At 50.4% G+C, this 17599-nt stretch overlaps 1 protein-coding gene across 1 annotated transcript in view; it reads right to left on the bottom strand.

Annotated features, from left to right (window-relative positions):
• SCFD2 (sec1 family domain containing 2) overlaps positions 1-17599 on the bottom strand; it is a 356231-nt gene that overhangs the window by 292958 nt on the left and 45674 nt on the right. Inside the window, exon 3 of the mRNA XM_062198835.1 lies at positions 3141-3268. Within this exon, the coding sequence (XP_062054819.1) occupies positions 3141-3268 (128 nt within the window). The remainder of the gene's footprint in view (positions 1-3140; positions 3269-17599) is intronic.

Below are 17599 nucleotides of genomic sequence, written 5' to 3'. Positions count from 1 at the left end.
TGCCATCGGATCAGCGCGGTGCGCCGGCCGCAGCGCGCCAACCGCGGCGGCCATTGGAGGGTGAACCAACGGCAAAGGAAGACCTTTCTCTCTGTCTCTCTCTCACTGTCCACTCTGCCTGTCAAAAAAAAAAAAAATAGCAAATCAAAATAAAACATTAATTCTGTGCTCCTGTTTCTTAAAAAAGTTATTTATTTATTTATTTATTTGAAAGTCAGAGTTACAGAGAGAGAGAGGGAGGGAGGGAGGGAGGGAGGGAGGGAAGGAGAGAGGTCTTCCCTTGGCTGGCTCAATCCCCAGTCAGGCTAAAGCCGGGAGCTTCTTCTGTGTTTCCCATGTGGGTGGCGGGGGCTGAAACACTTGACCACCTTCTGCTGCTTTCCCCAGGCCATTAGCAGTGAGCTGGATGAAAAGTGGACCAGCCAGGACACAAATCAGCATCCACAGGGGATGCCAGCACCGCAGGCAGCTACTTTACCTGCTATGCCACAACACCGGCCCCCTCAGACTTTTTTTTTTAAGATTCATTTATTTATTTTAAAGTCAGATTTACACAGAGAGAGAAGAGGCAGAGAGAGAGAGAGAGAGAGAGAGAGAGAGAGGTTCTCCACCCGATGATGGTTCACTCCCCAGTTGGCTGCAAAAGCCGGAGCTGGGCCAATCTGAAGCCAGGAGCCAGGAGCCTCCTCTGGGTCTCCCATGTGGGTGCAGGGGCCCAAGGACTTGGGCCATCTTCTACTGCTTTCCCAGGCCGTAGCAGAGAGCTGGATTGGAAGTGGAGCCGCCAGGTCTCGAACTGGCATCCATATGGGATGCCAGCGCATCAGGCCAGGGCGTTAACCCGCTACTCCACAGCGCTGCCCCCTACCTGACTTTTTGATCAAAAGGAAAAAGGCCTTTAAATTCATATCCTTCTGGAGCCAGTGCTGTGGTGCAGTGGGATAAATCTCTACCTGTGGCGCCAGCATCCCATGTGGGCACCAGTTCAAGTCCTGATCTGCTATGGCTTCCAAAGCATAGAAGATGGCCAAGTCCTTGGGCCCCTGGACCTGTGCAGGAAACACGGAAGAAGCTCCTGGCTCCTGGCTTTGGGTCGGCACAGCTCTGGACATTGCGGCTATTGATGAGTAAATCAGTGGACAGAAGACCTTTCTCTCTATCTCTCCCTCTCTTTGTAACTCTCTCTTTCAAATAAATCTATAACATTAAAAAAAAAAAAAAAAAAAAAAGGAGCCGGTGCCGCGGCTCACTAGGCTAATCCTCCGCCTTGCGGCGCCGGCACACCGGGTTCTAGTCCCGGTCGGGGCACCGATCCTGTCCCGGTTGCCCCTCTTCCTGGCCAGCTCTCTGCTGTGGCCCGGGAGTGCAGTGGAGGATGGCCCAAGTCCTTAGGCCCTTCACCCCATGGGAGACCAGGAGAAGCACCTAGCTCCTGCCTTCGGATCAGCGTGGTGCGCCGGCCGCAGCGCACCTACCGCGGCGGCCATTGGAGGGTGAACCAATGGCAAAAAGGAAGACCCTTCTCTCTGCTCTGTCTCTCACTGTCCACTCTGACTGTCAAAAAAAAAAAAAAAGGAAAAAGAAAACCATATCCTTTTAACACCAAAGACAAAGCTGGAAGTGAAAAGAGAGAGAAACCTGGGGTGCGTAATGAATGCCCTGGGAACAAAGGATAGCACTTTGAGGGGTGGAAGTGCCCACACTAAGAGGGAGGGCCAGCTGCTACCTGTCCCATCACTTTGTCAGTACAACAGTCCAGTCATTACTTCAAAACCAATGAAAGGGCCGGCGCCGTGGCTCACTAGGCTAACCCTCCGCCTGCAGCGCCAGCACCCTGGGTTCTAGTCCCAGTTGGGGCACCGGATTCTGTCCCGGTTGTTCCTCTTCCAGTCCAGTGCTCTGCTGTGGCCCGGGAGGGCAGTGGAGGATGGCCCAAGTGCTTGGCCCTGCACCCGTATGGGAGACCAGGAGAAGCACCTGGCTCCTGGCTCCAGATCGGTGCAGCGCACTGGCTGTAGCAGCCATTTGGGGGGTGAACCAACGGAAGGAAGACCTTTCTCTATGTCTGTCTCTCTCACTGTCTATAACTCTGTCAAGTTAAAAAATTTTAAAAAAACAACGAAAGAGCTTTCATCACTGTAAATGGGGGAGGGGTGAAAGGAAGTGGGGGAAAAAGAGGAGTAGGAGGGGAACAGAATTAAGACATGTTCTTGGGGCCGGCGTAGCAGGTAAAGCTGCCACCTGCAGTGCTGGCGTCCCATATGGGCACCTGTTCAAGTCCTGGCTGTTCCACTTCCGATTCAGCTCTCTGCTATGGCCTGGGAAAGCAGTGGAGGATGGTCCAAGAGCTTGGGCACCTTCCCCACATGGGAGATCCGAAAGAAGCTCCTAGCTCCTGGCTTCAGATAGGCCCAGCTCCAGCCATTGTGGCCATTTGGGGAGTGAACCAGCAAATGGAAGATCTGTCTCTCTCTCTCTCTCTCTGCCTCTGCCTCTCAGTAACTCTGCCTTTCAAATAAAATAAATAAATCTTAAAAAAAGAGAGAGAGAGAGAGATGAGGGTTGGCACTGTGGCACAGCGGGTTAACGCCCTGGCCTGAGGTGCCGGCATCCCATATGGGCACCTATTCAAGTCCTGGCTGTTCCACTTCCAATTCAGCTCTCTGCTGTGGCCTGGGAAAGCAGTAGAAGATGGCCCAAGTCCTTGGGCCCCTGCACCCGTGTGGGAGACCAGGAAGAGGCTCCTGGCTCCTGACTCCTGGCTCCGGATCAGCACAGCTCCAGCCATTGCAGCGAATTGGAGAGTGAACCAGCAGATGGAAGACCTCTCTCTCTCTCTCTCTCTCTATCTCTCTCTCTCTCTGCGTAACTCTGACTTTCAAGTAAAATAAATAAATCTTTAAAAAAGCAAATGTGTTAATTCTAGATCAACAAAGAAACAAAAAGAATCGTTCTTTGTAAACAAGAACTCTCCTCAAGTTCCCAAAGTTGAGTCTAAGAAATGGGGCCATGGCTGAGCCCCAAGGGCAGTATGCACGTGGCCTTCCCGGTCCTGCCACGCAAGGTGCTCACACCCGTCCCTCGACGCATGCAGGCGTAACCGAGCACGCCAGGGCCCCAGCAGGAGAGAAGCGGCTTACCCATGCTCATCTTGAGGGGCAGGTTTTCTCTGCTGGCTGCCTCCACCAGGTGTCTCCGCACTTCCATCACGGCCTCTTTGTGCCTGGCGCTGAGCAGGGTGTCCCACAGGGCTCTGGCGGCCGGGTCACTGCAGCAAAGCCACAAACAGAGCTTCAGAATCACCGTGTACTGGCTGACAGCAGGGCTGGAAGAGCCCCAAGCGAGCTCTTCAGCACTAATGGAGTCGTCCCTGCCGACAGGTGTATGCATTCAGGTTAAATAAACATCTAATTTGTTTAATTGGCACAGAATACTGAGAATTAAGAGAATAATAAAATCAAGCACCCCCAAAATGGGGGGAAAAGCTATTTGGTGACACAAAAAGGAAAACTGTAAGACAAAAAACCATTGTTTAAGATTTTGCACTTATGGAAATTCCAGACTGGTAGAGGAGCGTAAGTGTTATGTCAGTCTAATTTAGTGAACTTCTCAGCCACTGGAAGCAGTGTTATCCACTGGAGATAACATACTTTCTTGTCTAAAAAAACACAAAGCCACGAGCAGTGAGAATCCCTGCTCGAAAGTTAGCCCACAGCCTTCCTAACTGGCAGGCCTCCCCGGGTGCACTAAGTGCCCAGGGCTCCCAGGTTCCCGTGCGGGGCCCCAGACAGGAGCGATGGCAGTCAGCGAGGGCCTCGTGGCAGTTCACGGCAGCACGGGGCGCCGCCGCACACGGCCTCCCGGCTCGCTCCCCCACCAGCCCCCTGAACCGCCAACAGGCCACGTCCACATGATGAATGAGTCCAGTGTTCCTTCCGGGAGACCTCGGCCACGGAGCCAAGCTTACGCATCTGCAGCAGTGCCTTCGAAACGGAATTCGGAGGAACAAGGGTGACTTCTGTCCCTGTCTAAGGAGCTTTTCTCCTCCTCCCGGCCCCACTGACTCTCCCAGGATCCAGCTGGCCATAGTGCAAGGCTGCGTGCATCTTTAAAATTGAGTTCTACAAGATGAATCCGTGGAGATATTAGTTTTAAAGCCATCCCTAATGAGATCTATCTTCTGGAACAATGGAATGGTGCATTTCAGCACTGAGTTTAGCGTCTGGCACACAAAGCCCCTTTCATTCAAGAGCAGTTGTTTTCATCATCATCTGTGTCTCCACAGTAAGCTAACATCACTGCTTAACATACTCCTCTTGTTTAATCTGATCAAAGCTGTCATCATTACAGCCCTGCATCTAAAATTCTTAAATGTGAGTGGGCAGGGAAACTGACGTCAGGCCCTGTATGTGGCTGGGCCCTAGATTACAAAGGCAGCCTTCAGTGACCTACAGTCTGTAAGAAGAGACAGACATATAAGCAAAGAAATTACTCTAAAAAGTGTGATAGAAGCCATGATTGATTCTTGCGTAAATGTCCATGCTGACTGGGAGGACGGGCCTGAGGGAACGCTCTCTACTGGAAATGACAAGCAAGTGCACGGATCCCCACATCCAGGGGCAGCCCAGGGGAGAAGCTACACCCCAGTCTGGGGAGGAGTGGAAACAGGCTGCAGGGAAACTAAAAGCAAGAGGCAGAAGGTGCACATTCCCAGCTCCGTGACACGCACGAGCACTGCTGGGCTTCGTGCTAGGGTACATGGGGAAGGGCAGTGGAAGGAGGGGCACAGAGGTGGCAGCCACACTGCGCGCCTTGCCAGGTCCTGCTGACTCCAGCAGGACACAGGACGCCAGAGCGTGCGACTGGGTTCACAATCGGAGAAGCAGCGGGGCTGCCGCCAAGTTCCTGAAGCTCTCTGAGGTGCTGCAGCCGCAGTGACCGGAGAGCGGAGCACCGGACCCTCCCACTTGTCAGCCCTGCAGCCCACAGAGCGCCTCTCCCCAGACCAGGGATGCCACAGCTCCACACAGAGCTTCGGGGCAGAACATCAGCCCCTCCTCTTCCCTGTGAAAGGGCAAATCCTGCGAATACGGTTCACCTGCCAGGCCACAGGACGCTCGATTACCCAACAGATCAGTGCAGTTGCAGTGCGAGCGCCCCTCACACCCCCGAAATGCTTGGGCTCTGCTCTCCAAGCACAGGGACCTTCCCTCCCAGCCAGCAACTCTTGCTACAAATCCCTCTCTCGCCCTCGCCAGGCACCTGCAGAAATTCTGCATTATCAGAGAGGCGCTCTTACCACCCTACGTGATGAGTGATATTGGCCGTGCAGTCCCCTATCCTGGCACTCTCCGCTCTTCCAGTTTTGCATAACCCTTGTCAACATCTGACTCCCTGCCCGCCAAGTTTTCATGCTTACTTGCTGGTTGCCGCTCTCTCACTCATAAAAGATGAGGAGCGAGGTAGGCACTGTGGTGTAGCAGGTAAAGCTACCGCCTGCAGTGCCAGTATCTCATATGGGCTCCGGTTCTAGTCCCAGCTGCTCCACTTCCGATCCAGCCCCCTGCTGTGGCCTGGGAAAGCATTAGAAGATGGCCCAAGTCCTTGTGCCCCTGCACCTGCGTGGGAGACCTGGAAGAAGCTCCTGGCTTCAGATTGGCCCAGCTCCAGCCATTGTGGCCACTGGGGGGCCAGCGGTTGGAAGCCCTCTCTCTCTGCCTCTGCCCTTCTGTAACTCTGGCTTTCAAGGAAACAAATCTTTGTATAAAAAAAAAAAAGTGAGGGGCTTCCATGAAGGCAGGGATGCCCCACTGCCTACGACAGCGTCCAGGCCGGTGGTGGGTACGCTGCGTAAACACAGAATAAGTGATACTTGCTAGTTGTGTAACTGGGGCACATCATTAGTTCTCCCGCCTTTTCTCTGTTTGCTCCTCCCTGGAGGCGGAAGTCACCATCATGGGACGCACAGGGCAGTCGTAAAGACTAACTCAGAGAGTGCGCAGGAAGCACCTTCCCGATCCACGACAAACGTGAGGCACCAGGTGTCTGCCGCACGGAGCTCGCTGCCGGCCGCCGTGGTTGCTACGCTGTGACCGCTGTGGGGAATGGGATGTCTGGGCGTCACGGCGTGAACGCAGTACGTTCACAAGTCTGTGATACTTTGGATGAACTTGCTCATTCACACCGAGCATTCTGCTAATCCTGATTAGCGAGTACACACCACAGTCACTTTGGGCTTGTACACCAGTCTGTGAAAACACTCCAGGAGAAACACAGAACCTCTGTGATTCTGAGCAATGATGCCGACTCAGTCGGGTCATTTCCTCGACAATCCTTTTGCTGATGTCAACAGTCTGAACAGACATGCATGACAGTTCTCATGTCTTTTTCCTGTGCTGAACAGTTTCCTGAACACATCACCCAACTCCCACATCACACACGGTCACTTTAAGTTCGCCAAGCAAGCACTCATGAATTGATGCAGGTTCTCTAATACAGCATGGGAAAAGCCCAAAACCACACTCGCTGGTGTCTCTTTGGACTCCTGTACCTTACTCACTCTACCACGTGCTGAGCTACACACATTCCTACATTAGCATCCACGCAGAGGGTGGGACTTAACTCACTGCCTTTCTCTGACATGCTAATAAACAAGCCAATCCTTGGCGACATGTCACACTACTGAAGTTTCACATGAAAACTACCCCGATACAGACTTCTATACATCAGGAAAAGTTCATGGAAATCCACACCCCAACCACAATAGTAGACTGCATGGAATTATCCTCTCAAGGTGTGCCGAATCCTCTACTTTCCCAACGAGGAAAGAGGCGATACACAGGGCGCTATTACAACAGGTCTAGTGGAGTGGACTAGAAGCAGGCATCACTGTGCAGGGGTGGGAGCTTGGGTTCTGGAACAAGCCATCAGGGCTCGTCTTGCCACTTACTAGCTCTGTGTCCAGGAGAGTCACTTGTTCTTCCTCTGTACACGTGTTCTCTTACGTAAATGTGGTTGCTAAGCGTACATATTCAATGGTTTGTCAGGAGAATGGCATGAGCAAATACATTTAAAGCACATGTAACAATGAGTAAATGCTCTATAAATGCAACAGCAATAACGTAGAAATAATTTAAAAAGTCAATGATCATATTTTTTATGTATATAGAAGGAAGTCTATGTTAGAAGTAAACTATCCACCCCATTTACCTGCATACACGAATGTATACCCACTGTCGGCACATTAACTCTTTTTAAAAATTTTTTTTATTGAGAAACAGAAAGACAATTGGATAGACAGAGAACCCCAATCCATTGGCTCACTCCCCACACATCCACAACAGCCAAGGCTAAGCCAGGCGTGGAGCCAGGAGCACAATCCAGGTCTCCCACAGGGTAGCAGGAACCCAACTAACTTGAGCCACCACTGCTGCCTCCCAGGACTGCACACGCAGAGTGGAGTCAAGAGTAGGAGCTGGCCGGCGCCGTGGCTCAGCAGGCTAATCCTCCGCCTTGCGGTGCTGGCACACCGGGTTCTAGTCCCGGTCGGGGTGCCGGATTCTGTCCCGGTTGCCCCTCTTCCAGGCCAGCTCTCTGCTATGGCCCGGGAAGGCAGTGGAGGATGGCCCAAGTCCTTGGGCCCTGCACCCCATGGGAGACCAGGAGAAGCACCTGGCTCCTGCCTTGGGATCAGCGTGGTGCACCGGCCACAGCCCGCCAGCCGCGGCAGCCATTGGAAGGTGAACCAACAGCAAAGGAAGACCTTTCTCTCTGTCTCTCTCTCTCTGTCCACTCTGCCTGTCAAAAATAAAAAAAAATAAAATAATTTTTTTTAATTTTAAAAAAGAGTAGGAGCTGAGAATCAGATGCAGGACTGGACTGTGGGACCCAGGCGTCCTAATCACTGGACTAACTGTCCATTCCGGCAGCTTTGTTCTCTCCCATGAAATAACAGCAGCAGATAACATGGAACTCATAATCACAATGAAATAGCCAACCCAAGTCACCTCCTTACACACGGCAAGCTGACGCACAAAAGTTTCATTTTTCAGGGACAAAATATAGAACTTTACTATCGATGACTTAGAAACCGACATCTAGAACTTTTAGAGTTTTTCTTATAAAGGTTTTAAAACAATGACTGCTATGTCAGCTTCTTGCTTCTTCAATTAAACGACATTGAAATCCTGGGTTCTGCCCACAAAACTACAAGCGTCACTTATACTAGGAATTCAGGTTCTATGAATATTTCCAGATTGACTTATCGAACAGCTGCACAACTCCTAGATCGGAAGTGCTTATCAGAGGTGATACTAAAAGCAACATCTTTACATCTTCAGCAGGACACCGCCGACCCCAACACAGGCAGATGGAAATCTATTTTTAGCTTTAAAAAACAGCTAAAGAAATATTTATAGCATGCCTATTATATAAAACACTATGACTTCAAACAAATCAAACTATTTATACCTAATATAAACCCTTTGTGCTCCACTGTAAACCTACTTTATCTTGCTTAATATTTTCTCTTAATTTCAGAAACAGCTGGTCAACATCTTTTTAACAATCAAGCCCACCCAAAAACAGTCTCTTTTTTTACAGCTAAATTGAGGGAGACTTTTGAAAGGTAAATAAAACATTAAGAACTATTCTTGAAAACCATCACTACATTCTGATTTCAAAGCATTTCAGAATTTATAGAACTTCCTATATCTCATTTGATCTTCAGCTCCTGAGCAAAGCTCTTATCACTGATGCATTTTAAAGAGACTGAGAGAGGCCACTGCTATGGCGCAGTGGGTTAACGCCCTGGCCTGCAGTGCCAGAATCCCATATGGGCACCGGTTCGATACCCAGCTGCTCCACTTCCTATTCAGCTCTCTGCTATGGCCTGGGAAAGCAGTAGAAGATGGCCCAAGTGCTTGGGCCCCTGCACCTGCGTGGGTAGACACAGAAGAAGCTCCTGGCTCCTGGCTTCGGATCAGTGCACCTCCAGCCGTTGCGGCCAACTGGGGAGTGAACCATCAGATGGAAGATCTCTCGTTCTCTCTCTGATTCTCCTCTCTCTGTGTAACTCTGACTTTCAAATAAATAATCTCAAAGTCGGGTGGTGGGGGTGGGGAGAGACTGAGAGAAACTGACTGACTTACTTAAGAACTCTGAATCTGTGAATGGGAAAAGCAGAGCTATACTGAAGTAACTGGCTCCCGGGCCCAGGAATCATTCTAGAACACCATGCCTTGCTTGTTATGCGAATCATCAAAGACAACACATTATGTCTTTTCCATTTTCTGTGTTGGTTTTCTTTTCCAACCCTTAATGTTTTCTATCCTCCCTTTGAGTTCACAGCTGGCCCCACACAAGGCAGAATGGAACAGGTGCAGGGGGAAGCAGATCTACACGGACCCACGTGCAGGAAAGCTATCTGAAGACTGCACACCTCTGTGCTAATCTGGGCCCTCCTGTTCCCACTGGAGGCCGTCACCATCCCCTGGGAGTCACCACACCACACGGGGCAGACCAGCTCCACTCTAAACGTCTCCCTCCAAGCAGACCTTGCCGACGCTTTGGTCTTTCCACACCTCAGTCATATAAATGAAAACGCAAAAACTAAACTCTACACTGCCTAGAGGGACTACTTCCAGTCTAACTCTTAGTTTGCATTCATTGTATCCTCGGGAAAGAGAGAAACAGACAAAGAGGAGTGGAGCTCGGACTCGCCACTGGAAGGACTGGTGGGTAATTCAGCTCATGACACCACAGGGGCATGATGTCTGAGAGCTCATGACATCACAAGGGTGTGACAGTATCACACACTGAGCACCAGCCTTCCAGCGCGTGTCACTGACCCCATCTCATAGGTGAAATAACCAGTTCCTAAAGAGATGAAAGAACCTGCTCAGATCACACAGCAATAAAATAGGATATGAGGGGCTAAAGCTGCAGCACGGTGGGTAAAGCCACCGCCTGCAGTGTCAGCGTCCCATACAGGCTCCGGTTTGAGTCCCGGCCACTCCACTTCCAATCTAGCACACTGATAATGGCCTGGGAAGGCAGCAGAAGATGGTCCAAGTACATAGGCCCCTGCACCCACGTGGGAGACCCAGAAGAAGCTCCTGGCTCCTGGCTGCAGATTGGCCTAGCTCCAGCTGTTTCAGCCATCTGGGGAATGAACCAGTGGATGGAAGATCTCTGTCTCTCTACCTCTATCTCTTTCTCTGTAACTCTGACTTTCAAATAAAATAAATAAATATTCACACACACACACACAAACACGTTTGGGCTCAGAAACCCATCTTTTAACCATGGCTCTACATTATTCTACAAAATAAGAGACCTAAACTAGAATGCCAATTTCTGAGCTTTCCTGGGTCCCTAACAGGCCCTGTGTATAAGGCTTCCATTACGCCGTGGTGGTCAAAGTTCACAGGTATGATGTTAATTAATTCCAAAGCTCAGCAAAAGACGAGTGAATATCCCATGTTCTCTGTCATTAAGACCCTTTTTCTTCACAAAAATCCAGTGACAGTAATGAAAGGAGTTATCAAAAAGAACATCCTCAATAGCTTGTAGAATTTACTTTTCTATATTTTTGTTCTTAGTGTCATGTTTTCAGAAAAACTCTTTCTAGCACACAAATTTGTTACTTATAATAGATACCTTGAAGTATAAAATATCAAAGCAGAATAAGTCCTATGAAAAGATCCACTGCATTGCTATGAAGTGGAATTAGTTTCTATATTGTTAGTAACTAAATAAAATGTAAATACATACTACTATTTCCTTTAAAAAAGGATTTATTTATTTATTTATTTGAAAGGCAGAGTTACAGAGAGAGAGAGAGAGAGGTCTTTCATCCACTGGTTTACTCCCCAAATGGCCACAGTGGCCAAAGATGAGCTGATCTGAAGCCAGGAGCCTGAGCTTCTTTCCCCACATGGGTGCAGGGGTCCAAGGACTTAAGGCATCTTCTGCTGCTTTATCAGGTGCATTAGCAGGGAGCTGGATAAGAAGTGGAGCACCTGGGACTCGAACTGGCACCCATATAGGATGCTAGCACTGCAGGCAGAGGCCTTAACCCACTACGCCACACCACTGGCGGCATATGTCCTTTTTTGATAAACTGATTATCTTGTAGTCTGGAAAATCAAACTATTTTGACAAATTATTGTTTGAAAAAAGACTACAGACCAATTGTATACACAAGATTATAACCTGCTAGAAACAGTCTCTTTATTTTTTTTTAATTTTCATTTTATTCGAAAGGGAGAGAGAGGGAGAAGAAAAATCTTCTATCCACTGGTTCACTCCACAAAAGGCTGTCACAGCCAGGGCTGGGTAAGGTTGAAGCCAGGACCCAGGCACTCACAGGGTCGGTCCAGGTCTCTCACATGGGTGGCAGGAACCCAAGCACTTGAACCACCATCTGCTGTCTTCCAGGGTGTGTACTAGCAGGAAATTGAATTGGAAAGTGAGCCAGAATCCAGATCAGGCACTTCAATATCCAGGATGTGGGCGTCCCAATAGGTATCTTCACAGCTGTGCCAAAAGCCGGCCCCAAAGCAGCCTTAGAGTCTTTCAGAGACCTCGGTGCATGCAGACCTTGTCCTCTCAACTCATTCCTGGCTCTGGATTCACCGGATTACTCAGCTCCGAATGGAATCCTAGAAGCTCCCTGGTTTGGCATGCATGAAATGTCAACTGTAACCCACGAGGAACAAACAGGAAACGTTAATCACCAAGTAAAATATTAAAAAAGACACGTAAGAATGTGTAAAAGGTGGCTGGACGCTGACTCACAGAGCCACGTGAGCCGAGCGGAGGGCATGCAACCCGGACCCTGGCGGAAGGCGAGCACACGGCGCTCCCGTGACTGAACGCAGAGCCATGCTTCCTACATGCTGTGCACACGCAGGGGAAGCTACTCTCCCTCACGGGATCTGGAGTCACCGTCAAAGAATTCCAACAGAAACACAAGACCAAAACCCAAACATTTTCCCCTAATTTCAAACAGAACAAGCTGAGTCATGGCTTTTCAGGGCAGGGCATAATGGCTTCCACAGGGCTGACCTTAGAGGATCTCAAGGCAGGTTTGTTAACCGAATGACCCACAGAGCCCTACTAGCCATCCTTCCTCTAAACTACTCTCTAAACCAATTGTTTCCTCTTTAACAAACCTTCCCACGAAGCTGCATTGCAACAGAAGCAAAAGCAGCTAAAAGCAGGGTATGCAGAGTAAGGGCTTGGCTCAGCAAGCGCTGGACCCACAGGTGCAAGCAGCCGCCAGGGCCAGGGCGCTGGCAGGGAGCACACACCAGCCCAGGGTGACGAAAGCCGGCAACAGGAGCTCTGGGAGGTCCAACCGTCTAACCGGGGCCTGGCACAGAGGGCACAGAGGGTACGGAGGTGAGACCTGGGGAAATGCGCAGGAATTGGCCAGGTGGAGCGTGGAACAGGAGCAGCAGGGCCGGGAGGCCTTTTCAAAGAAGCGGGGAGGTAAGCAGGGGGCATGAGGATCTAGGACACTGCACTCGGTGTGCGTCAAATCTCACAAGGCCACAGAGTCCACATCACACACGAGGGCAGCTGAAGGGGTTTCCATAACTGGACGTGATCAAATGAGCACTGTTGAAAGACCACTGGTGGGCCAGCACCATGGTGCAGCAGGTTAATCCTCCACCTGCAGTGCCGGCATCCCATGTGGGCGCCGCTTCTAGTTCCGGCTGCTCCACTTCCAACCCAGCACTCTGCCATTGCCTGGGATAGCAGTGGAGGATGGTTCTTAAGTCCTTGGGCCCCTGCGCCCGTGTGGGAGACCCGGAAGAAGCTTCTGGCCCCTGGTTTCGGATCAGTGCAGCTCCGGCCATTGCAGCCATCTGGGAAATGAACCAACAGATGGAAGACCTTTGTCCCTGTCTCTCCCTCTCACTGTCTGTAACTCTACCTCTCAAATAAATAAATAGAATCTTAAAAAAAAAAAAAAAAAAAAAAAACACCAGCGGTGGGTGCGTGGCACATTGTGGCAAAGCAGGTTAAGCTGTAGCTTGGGACGCCCATATCCCATATCATAGTACCTAGGATACAGTCCTGCCTCTGCTTCCAAACCGACATCCTGCTCAAGCGCACCCTGGGAGGCAGTGGCTGAGGCTCAAGCAAGTACTTGGATCCCTGCCACCCACGTGGGAACCCCTGATGGGGTCCCTGGCTCCTGGTTCAGCCTGGCCCAGTCCTGGCTTCTGGGGGCACCTGGGGAATGAACCAGCAGAGGGAGACTTCTCCTTCTCTATCTGTTGCTCTGCCTTTCAAATAAATACAAATCAATACATAAACTTTAAAAAGAAAAGATGCCTCGGGCCTCACTGTGGAGAGCAGGTCTGAGGACGGGTGACATGCTACTGGAGAACTACAAGCCGACTGATGATGGTTTGGACTATAGTGACTTTTTTTTTTTAATAAAGGCTGATTTATTTATTTGAAAGGCAGAGTTACAGAGAGGGAGAGGCAGACAGAGAGCTATCTTCCACCTGCTGGATCACTTCCCAAATGGCCCCAACAGCCAAGACTGGGCCACGCTACTCTAGATACAGCTCAAGGGTTCTCTCCTTGACAGCCGTGGCTGGTGTGTCCCACCTACTCCAACCCCACCTGTCTTATTTACACTTGTCACCGGCAGAAGCCATGTACCATTACACAAAATTCATTTACAGAAACTGGGAGAAGAGGCGTCCACAGAAGATGAAGAACAGAAGCGTTCTGACTTTATCAGAACGTTAGCATCCTGGGCCCGTGGGTGGCAGTGGGTCACGTGCTCGGGGCACAACAGTGAACAAGGGCCAACAAGTCAGGCACGGGTCTTCTCTCAGCAAATACCAAACTCTAGCTGGAGAGAACAGACATTAAGCTAGCAATTATAAGATGACGCAATTTGAGCTGAGGCAGGAAACAGTGCTGTCCGTGGGAGCAAGTGGAAGGTGGAGGCGGAGGGAGGAAAGAGCAGCAAGTAGGGCTGACACAGGCCGAGAGGCAGCGAGCAAGGCGGAGCTGAGGCCGCAGCGCCACCTAAACCCCAGCCCCTTTCATGCAGGCCTCAGCTGCCAGGTTTCGCCATTTAAGAACCAATGTCACAGGCTGGTGCTGTGGAGTAGTGGGCGAAGTCTCTGCCTGCGGTGCCAGCATCCCACATGGGCGCTGGTTCAAGTCCCAGCTGCTCTACCTCTGATCCAGCTCTCTGCTACAGCCTGGGAAAGCAGTGGAAGATGGCCCTAGTGCTTGGGCCCCTGCACCCACGTAGGACACCAGGCTTTGGATTGGCTCAACTCTGGCTGTTGCAGCCATTTGGAGAGTGAACCAGTGGAGGGAAGACCTCTCCCCTCTATCTCTCTCTCTCTCTGTCTCCACCCCCCTCCTTCTCGCTCTCTCTCTCTGCCTCTATAACTATTTCAAATAAATAATCTTTTAAAAAATAAATTTAAAAAATTACCCTGGATACCACACCCACTTGTATCACCCACCTGACACTAGGACACTTGCAAGATTTCCAAACAAGGGCAAAGAAACGCAGGGTACTCAGGGCCTGCCCCAAGCTCCACCCCTCATCAATAGTTTAGTCAGCCCCACCCCAGACCTGTGCCTCCAGACCACATAAAAGGTTGGTCCTGAACCCTGTTAGGAGCAGTTCTTCCTCTCCCGGGCTTGTGCACGCTCACACCTGAGTGCGTGCTAACAGGATGGCTGAAATGTGGGCTTCCAGGACACGAGGATCTGAAAGCAGTCACATGTAGCTGCAGCGAAGAGTATGACTGTGTAGGAGGGAGGGAGCAGGCAAGACAGACAGCCCAGAGTCCAGGAGGACAAGGAGCGCCAGTGAAGGGTTTGACCAGCACACATCGAATCGGAATGCATGTACCTCCTGGCCAGTGAAGTGCTTCGTCCATTCTTCCTATTGAAAGTTCTTACACTGGGTTTAGTTCACTTATTCAGTAAACACTTGGTGCGTACCTACTGTGCGCCAGGCTCCGTGGTTGGGCCAGGGAGAGAACAGTGCAAACACAACATCCCAGCCTACACATAATCCATGCTCTGGACTTTATTTTATGAATGCAACACCTGGAAAGCATGAAGTGAATGGAATTTGAACATTGAGGTTCCTAAGAAATCATCCCATCCACTTGGGAGACAGAGAGGAAAACGGACCACGAGAGACTGGGTACCTTGTTCATGTTCACAGGGGCGTGGTGGAAAAGCCACGCAGACCGCAGTAAAGACGCAACCGACAAGTACACGGACGCTGCTCAGGGACACCAGGAACACCACAGCCCCGGCAACGCGTCTTGAGGTTCAGCAACTGTGTGTTGGCTCCACCGTCACGTGTGTAGGGAACGGTCCCCTAACCATCATCTACACTGCTGAGAAACGGAACTCATAAACGTGAACCTAAAACCGCGCCGGAGCACATTCTGAGGAGAACCATGTGGGACGGGAAGCGCATGGCTGGCCCAGCTGGTCCCCGGGAGCTGCTCCACCTGGGCCTGAGCTCTCAGCCACCGGCAGGAGAGGGACACGCAGTCACCAGGAAGAGGAACACGCCTTTCAGATTCATGCTGTGTCGTTCCACGTGGGCGAAAGGGTCACTTTAAAAGTCTGGGTGAATGTATGATCCGTTCCAAGCTTTCAATTAGCTTAACACTCTTGTTGTGAATTAGATGCTTTTAGTCTGGTGTTCAAAAATTTTAAGAGGGCCAGCGCTGTGGCCTAGTGGATTAAGCGGCCACCTGCAGCTCTGGCATCCGCTATGGGCACAGGTTTGAATCCCAGCTGCTCCACTTCTAATCCAGCTCCTTTCTAATGCATCTGGGAAAGCAGCAGAAAATGGCGCAAGTCCTCGGGCCCCTGCACCCACGTGGGAGACCCAGAAGAAGCTCCTGGCTTCGGGCTGGCCCAGCTCCACCTGTTGTGGCCATTTGGGGAGTAAACCAGCGGGTGGAAGCTATCTCTCTCTCTCTCTCTCTCTCTCTGTCTTTACCTCTTTCTCTCCCTAATTCTTTCAAATAAAATAAATAAATCTTTAAAACAATTTTTTAAGATGTCCTAAAAGAACGCATGCTCCTTCCCGCACTGGTCTATAGCTAAGAGAAAACTGTGCATCTGGAGTACAAACCTACAGAAGGTCTTCAGTAGCACAGAGATCAAATCCAGGACAACCATGCAATCTATAACGTTCAGAACACCAAAACGATAATCTCCAGCCGACACATAATGAAAGTTTCACCAGTCTCCGAGGACTGTTCTGGCTCATCACTTCTTCCGTCAACAGGATGTCTTCATTCCACACCAGTGTTGCCCATGCACTTTTTCAAGGGGCACCAGGACACAACGTCAGTTCTTTAACCATCATATAACATAATCAAGGACAACTGAGCTGCACCTCAGCACAAATAAACATTTGTATTTCCACTCTCCTGGCTCTGTAAGATAAAGCTCTCACCCACACACGCTTACTAAGCATTTCCTCCGGACTCCAGCAGGAGAGAGCCTGTTCCTCAGGCCCAGACAGCGGCGCTCAGCATGAGGACGTCAGGCACCGCAAGCAGACGATGCGCACTAAACCCGTAGCCCCTCTCTGCACACTCTCTGACTCTAAAGAATACACTTGCAGTCCCTGGAGCTCAGCCCGACCCAGCCCCAAGGCCAGGGCTCGCTCCTCTGGGGGACGGCACACCACGCTGGGCCGACTACAGCTGTGTGTTTTGGCTCAAATCCAAAACGAGGAAAGTTAAGGATTAGTTCATGTGTCAGGAAAGGCCATGACAAGAGTGGATGACAGCTTTATGGAGGCTGGAGAAGCAAGCTCATCCGCCAGCTTCCCCTCTGGGACTCTGCTCCGTGACAAAGGGTCACTGCCACCCAGGCACAACCCATTACCCTACCATCACACAGTGACCCCAGGACCTCTCCCTCTGCTGGGCCACACCATCATATCTACACACACGCGCACACAAGGGCCTGCAAAAAGCTTGTGGTAAATGTGTATTATGAAACAACTAGGCTTGAATTTCAAAACAAAAGTTGGCAAAATAAATTCCTCTTTTAATTCCATTGTCCATGAACTTTTTGAAATCCCAGTACCCTCATGTGTACTAAGCTTCAAAGCCACTAACTTGAAAAAAATTGATTTGTTAAAAATGTTATAGTCTTGGACCAGCATTGTAGCATAGCAGGTAAGATCTCTGGCTGCAACACCAGCATCCCATAGGGGTGCTAACTTTTGTCTCAGCTGCTCTGATTCCTATCCAGCTCCCTGCTCATGGCCTGGGAAAAGCAGTGGAAGATGGACCAACTGTTTGTGCCCCTGCCACCCACGTGGGGGACCTGGATGAAGCTCCTGACTCCAGGCTTCAGCCTAGCACCAGGGCTGGCTATTGGCAGCTATCTGCACAGTGAACCAGCAGATATCTTTCTCTGTCTCTCCCTCTCTCTGTTTGTTTTTTTGTTTGTTTTTTAATTTATTTATTTGAAAGTCAGTGTTACACAGGAAGAGAAGGAGACACAGAGGCAGAGAGAGAGAGAGAGAGGTCTTCCAACTGCTGGTTCACTCCCCAAT

The sequence above is a fragment of the Lepus europaeus genome, chromosome 8, assembly GCF_033115175.1.
Source record: "Lepus europaeus isolate LE1 chromosome 8, mLepTim1.pri, whole genome shotgun sequence".
Lineage (NCBI taxonomy): Eukaryota > Metazoa > Chordata > Mammalia > Lagomorpha > Leporidae > Lepus > Lepus europaeus.
The sequence above is the reverse complement of the archived record's forward strand: the minus strand, read 5'-3'. Positions and strand labels throughout refer to the sequence as shown.